The sequence below is a fragment of the Crassostrea angulata genome, chromosome 5, assembly GCF_025612915.1.
Source record: "Crassostrea angulata isolate pt1a10 chromosome 5, ASM2561291v2, whole genome shotgun sequence".
Classification (NCBI taxonomy): Eukaryota; Metazoa; Mollusca; class Bivalvia; order Ostreida; family Ostreidae; genus Magallana; species Magallana angulata.
In genome coordinates this window covers 36,583,375-36,589,687 of record NC_069115.1, presented here as the reverse complement: position 1 = coordinate 36,589,687, position 6,313 = coordinate 36,583,375, and the positions used below count along the sequence as shown (strand labels likewise).

General features: G+C 31.8%; 1 protein-coding gene across 1 annotated transcript; it reads right to left on the bottom strand.

Annotated features, from left to right (window-relative positions):
* Positions 1–179: 179 nt before the first annotated feature.
* LOC128184300 (galaxin-like) lies at positions 180–6,234 on the bottom strand. The gene is made up of 8 exons (XM_052853737.1): positions 6,127–6,234; positions 5,379–5,501; positions 5,121–5,252; positions 3,766–4,077; positions 3,466–3,621; positions 2,976–3,333; positions 2,430–2,566; positions 180–2,163 (listed from the first exon to the last, which is right to left on the bottom strand). The coding sequence occupies exons 1-8, from the start codon at positions 6,182–6,184 to the stop codon at positions 1,799–1,801; spliced, it is 1,641 nt and encodes a 546-aa protein (XP_052709697.1). The 5' UTR covers positions 6,185–6,234; the 3' UTR covers positions 180–1,798.
* Between the last annotated feature and the right edge of the window lie 79 nt (positions 6,235–6,313).

The window sequence follows — 6,313 nt, the reverse complement described above, 5'->3', positions numbered from 1 at the left end:
TTATTCCAGTACATGTTTCTTCCTACAGCTACTAGAACATGCATACACCCGTATCAGTCCATCAATTCCCTCAAGAGGAAGTCTTATATTAGAAACTTCTATTAATTGTAATCTCTGTACTAACAGTACGTGTATAAACTACTAAGAAAAGAATGAAAGAAGAGACCAACACATACGAATTAAAGTTAACTTTGTTGTTTATTTCGAAAGACAGTATGTTACAAAATGGGGTTATTTTATAGTTCCTTAAATAAAACTCAATCAACACATTCATACATATTTTTATATACATGTATGTTATTATATAAGACGGCATATTAAAGAATTCAACAGTACAAACATACACTCTTCCAAATACTCTTGTCATGCATAAGAGCACAATATGAGAAATAAAAGATATTAAATGAACATGAAATGAATACATAAACAATGTAACAATTGGCTATTGCATACATACTATTGCCATTTTTGCATAAGAACACAATATGTGATTCTCTTTTCAGTCTATATTTTCCCCAGAGCTTCTAGAACATGCACACCCCGGTAAAGTCTCAATAGATATTTCTATTTACTGTCATCTCTGTAGTAACAGTACTGATAAACTATATGACGAAGGAAAACAACACATGTGAAGTTAAAATTAAATTTGTTGTTTATATCGACAAAATTACGTTACAAAATGTTTCATATTTCCTTTGATTATACTCAAGCAAATATAAATCATTTATAAGTCTTTCTAATAGGTTTGAATATAAATATGAGTCATTCTTATAAAAACACTTGCCATTTAAAAAAAAAAAAAAAAAGAACACGATAAGGCATAACAAACAATTGTGAACATGATTTTAAAAATACATTAATAATGCAACAAATGGCTTTTTCATTGTCATTTCACTAGAAAAAGATCACTGGGTTCTCTATATCCAGTTTACAAAAAAAAAACCTCTACAAGACAATTCTATTTCTCAATTCACTCCTTCCTCTCGCCAAACTGTTCTTTGCAATTAAATTAAGCTCACAAAGCATTCTTACAATATAATACATATAAGTACATATTCATTACCTGCATGCAGTTAATTATCATTCAAAACCCTGATCATATATATTTAAATCAATTCCTAATACACCAAACCATATGACTTCGTGTTTCAACAACACAGTTTGGGAAATGATTTGGAATGCAGTGGACACTGAAACTGTTGTTAAGCACTCCAAACAATCAGGAAAAGAAAACAATACTATAAGCGTTAAATCACACGATTTGATTTGATTCGTGTTTCAGCGACACTCCTTCGTCTGGTCTTGCGTCCAAAGTGCTGAATCTTTAACGCCCCTCATTTTATGAATATATTATCTATGGTTTATAAGAGGCAACACACGGTTAAAATTTGTGTAAGTATAAACAGTGTATCACACGATATCAGGCAAACAGTTATTAGCATGGCCATTTTGATGAAATGAACTCTGGGGACTCATTATATCATACCATGATATCTTTGAACAGGAACAGTCTGTCAAATGTTTATTTTCCATTGCAGATCCAATCTACCTGTGAATCAAATGTCTAAGTTTTGGTTCAATACATTCACGGATAAATGGTTTTATTTTCGAAAGTATAATTTTAATTTTTACTTTGCTTTTTCTTGCATTTAATCAAACCTAAGGTGTTTTCGTCCTGTGCTTTAAAACTGAATGTTATTTTTTGTCTACGGACTGATAAACAAGTTCGTACAACTTGTAAAAATATCGGATGTTAGCATGACGGGGGTCATTGCTTTGTGCTAACTGTACATCGTACTCATAACTGTCCACTTAGAATCTTATGGATGTTTCGAACAATGTAACTACTACAGCTTTTGAATCGCCTTTTTACTATTTGCTCTGTCTTTCTTCCTGCTGGAAAAATAAGGTCACTGTCTCCAAGATGAACAATGTTTTGTGAAGAATGGAAAACGATATCTGTTAAGAGCAAGAATGTTTTTTTTCGGAATTTGTCCATATTAGTACAGTTACTGGGTATCAGCAAAGTGTGTTGTTCTGTTTTATTTGGTCTATAGGTGGAGTTATAGATGTTTGCTTTCACTGTTACATCCAACAATGATATTTGAAGTTGCGAACTTAAGTTGGATACTTTTGTCAGGTTTTCAATTTTTAATCTATAACCTAAAAGCATTAAATTAAAAAAAAAATTATAATCTCATAATATAGGATACAACATAAGCGTACGATAAACGTATAATATTATATCACATTTTTAAGCGTTATACCAGTAATAACCGACAGTGAAAATATTAAGTTCTTTTATTTTTATCGGATTTAGCTATAATAGTTAAACAACTTGTTAATAAATGTACGTTTGTAAATTGGCTTAACCTGTAAAAAATTAAGGGAAAAAAAGAAGAAATAACGACTGATAATTTATATTTTACCATTTGTTCTACACACGTCAGCTGTGTTGTTTATGAATCTTTTTCTCTGTGGCGCTGACTGTGAACATAACGAACATATACCAGAGGTCTGTCTATCCATTCTTATAGGTGCTGGAAGGGACGTTGGACTGCTGCAACTATAAGATGAAGAGAATGTTATGGTATACATTGAAATATCAGTGTATATGAAAGAACATAATACTCAACATATAACCAAATATAATCATCGTTTTAAACTCAATCATCACAATAATAAGTTGACCATCAATTGTATTGTATAATGAAAACAACTAATTTAAAAGAATAAAACATATGATCAAAAGAATTCTTTAAATAAGCAAGAAATAGAAATGGGATCTGTTGATTCTTTAATTTCTTTTAATGTTTTAACACAAGTATTTGTACAACCCATTCGGTTTAATGCTCTTTAAAATACAGGATAAACAGATTCAGACAACAAGATATAGACCGATATCATCTAAAAGCAAATCTTCGGTAGTTATGTTTTTTGAAGAACCAGAGATACCAGTACATACTAATTCATACCTTTCTGTTTTTCTCGTTACTTCACCATAACAGCATGTCTGGTTTCTAGGATCGTAGGCAAGCGTCCCTGGATTACAGCATCGTTTTCCTGTCTTGATTGCTCCTCTATGAATTTCATTGTTGCAGCAGAGGTCGGATTGTTTGTCGAAGCTTACCTGCCCGCAAACAGAATCGGCCTTTTCCCATTCCTGCTTCTCACAAGAATAAAAGGTAGCATTTCTTTTGCAACAATTGGTGTGATTAGGGGAAGTTTTTTCTATCTTGATGCCATTTTTGCAACAGAGGTGCGTTGTGGAATAGTACACATTGTTACCACAACAACGTAAATGTAACTTATAGTCGATAGTGTATATGGTACCTGCAATGAAACATTAAAAATTAATGTAAAACAGAATTCAGATTTCAAGAAAACACCACAGAATTTATAAAAGTTAAATTTTACTTTTATTCAACATTACGAGAAAATGGGTTAGGTGAGCCTTGTGCATACCTTTACAACAGATTTGCAGTCCCTTTGTCATTGCCCTCCCACCACAGCATTCTTGTTGGGCTGGATCATATGTACCTTTACCACAACACTGACGCCGTCTAAAAGAGGGGAACACTTGATTCTTGCAGCATAGTTCTTGTGAGGGATCGTACAATCCTATATGTAACCAAACCAGCTTTAGTTTTGGAACTTTATGAACATTATTCTATTTATCATTAAGATTATCCATATACATGTATATTCATGTTATAAATTGATTACATTTCATATTTAAATAATAAGCTGTTAGAAATGTCTTGCCTGTTCCACAGCATTGACCATTCTGGGGCTGAATTCTTCTTTCACCAGATCCTCTACAGCACTGTTTAGTCCTTTTATCATACACTTCCGATCCACAGCATCGAAAGCCTCGGTTGTACGATGAAATATTCCACAGAGTGGAGTCTTCACAGCATCTTTGTTTCTGTCTGTTAAACAGAGTTCCATTACAGTAGTCGTGTCCTAACGGAACAACCTTGTCCCTAACGCATCGTGAATGGGTCCTATTGAATGGTGTTGTTTGGTTGCAGCAACCATCACTCTTTGTGTAGTTGTTCCCACAGCATGACATGCCTAAACATAATTTGTTTTTCAAGGTTAGACTGTAATGTGGTAGTGACGCATATATTGAATAAATATTTTATATTCAAATATATTTACAATCACCAAATCTGGTGCGTATGAATACAATCTTCTTTCTGTATTTCTCGAAGAACATGACTGACTCTCCTTGCAACTTCAAACCGGATCACGGCCTGGTTTTATACTTACTCTGATATAAACATTTCATTGAAGTAAATTTATTTTCAACAGTTTATTAATTCATTATTTTACCAAAGGTTTCATTCATCGAATAACAGAATAAAAATAAAATTTTGTACGTAGAATTTATAGCGTTGTGCACTATAATTGTTAGCATAACTCGGATGTTCAAATGGCTCTTCCGTTAATTGCGCATTATTTTTTTAAGAGATAAAAATCATAATTGCGGAAAGGGAGTAAATGTTTCTAAAAAAGATATATCACATAGTGTATGTGATACTTGTTTTGAAAATCAAAAAAAAAAAATTAAACACATAAACAAATTGTTGTTTGTGAAGGAAGGGCAATGGCTGGAGTTATTTAATGAAAGTATGATAAACAGGAAATACGCTCTGATAAAAAAAAAATACCGGAGTAAGGACTATCGAAGGGGAACAGACATTTTTTTTAAATGTTGCAATAATTTTGATTTATCTTTAGTTTGCGTTATATTTGTTTATATCTTTCAAAACAAGTACATACTCTTACACGTTTAAACAACAACAAAAAAGAAAGAAAAAAAGAAACTCATCGCATTCGTTGGGACAAAAAGAGAACTCTCTTTTGTGTTTCAAATAAATTTAGCTTTTGATCCTTTCTAAAAGGATCTGCGTTTAAAGTATGTTAACGGTAACCTTAACAACCTGAAAAAAACTTTCATGCATATTGTATTTTGATTCCATAAATGCCGATTTATAGAACGTTATTTTTGAGATCGGAAATTCCAAATAAAATGCATTGTAAAAATAAAGACACATAATATTGCTCTCTCTCTCTCTCTCTCTCTCTCTCTCTCTCTCTTTTGATAAACTTACCAAAGGCCACTTGAAAAATGTTTGTCCCACAACATATTTGTTCTTTTTTTTGGTCTTCCCCACTTTGAACATGTCTCTCACGTAAAGAATTAGGCCCGCAACAGATCTTATCTAAGACGTTGTATATAACATCTACAAAATATTTTGCAAAATTATATATCGTGTGATTAGAATTTAGATAACGATTATTATATTCAGGTATATTAAATACCTCTCTCTCTCTCTCTCTCTCTCTCTCTCTCTCTCTCTCTCTCTTACCTCCGCAACACCCAACTTCTTCTTTACTGTCCTTATTCCGATCATACAAGGTTCCATTGCAACAAATCTTTGTATCACCATTGTAATATATTCCAGAAGATGTGAGGCATCGGTCAGCATTTACTTTGAAAGGAGAAATAAAACTATTCGTTTCAAGTATGTGATTTGACTTGGGGAAAACCCATAAAACAACCCCCGAGAAATTAAAATGACCACGATCATTTGAAAATTTTAAATAATCAAAAATTCACAACGCATTAGTAAAGGACATTGGTAAACTTGAATGTCAGTTTTCGAGAGGTCAAAAGATCTTGGAGCTTTGGCATATCTATTTATTTAAAACTGTCGAGTTCAAACGTTGGTTTATATATTTTAAATACCTGGACTTTAAATCGAGCAGAACTTGAATCAAAATTAAAATGAATTGATATAACTTTTGACATATTAAATGTAAGCATTGATCGAATTGTATTTCGGTAATGGGTTGATTTGAATCAGTATTTTTAAAAAAGAAAGATTTTTCAGTAATTTGATTAATGATAAAAAAAATTTTTTTTAAAAAAACAATGAAAAGACGTTTTTATTTTATGGCCTCGTGCTGTTAAAAACTTCAATCTGACTGTTTTACAAAGAATTGGAAAATCATTAAATTGCTAAAACTAAGACCTTTTTTTTTAAAATAAAGTTTCAAATATTTTTTTATCGAATTGGGCAAATAATATTTCAAAAGAAAAAATATTAGACAAACCCGTATTGCCTCCAAATATGACAAGGAAAACAATGCAAATATGAAATGCGACTTCCATCGGTATTTTGTTGTCTGTATTCTTATGCTATCAACTACAAAGTACTTGCATAATTGTTTTTCAAAACCTATTTATACATACCCAGATCGAGATCAATTTTATAAATAGATGTGGAATTTTAATGTAAGG

Coding starts and splice junctions, on each gene's coding strand:
- LOC128184300 (XM_052853737.1), bottom strand. CDS start 6,184: ATGGAAGTCGCATTTCATATTTGCATTGTTTTCCTTGTCATATTTGGA. Junction 5,253..5,378: donor AGAAGTTGGGTGTTGCGGAG/GTAAGAGAGAGA, acceptor AATATTTTGTAG/ATGTTATATACAACGTCTTA. Junction 2,567..2,975: donor GTAACGAGAAAAACAGAAAG/GTATGAATTAGT, acceptor TTCATCTTATAG/TTGCAGCAGTCCAACGTCCC.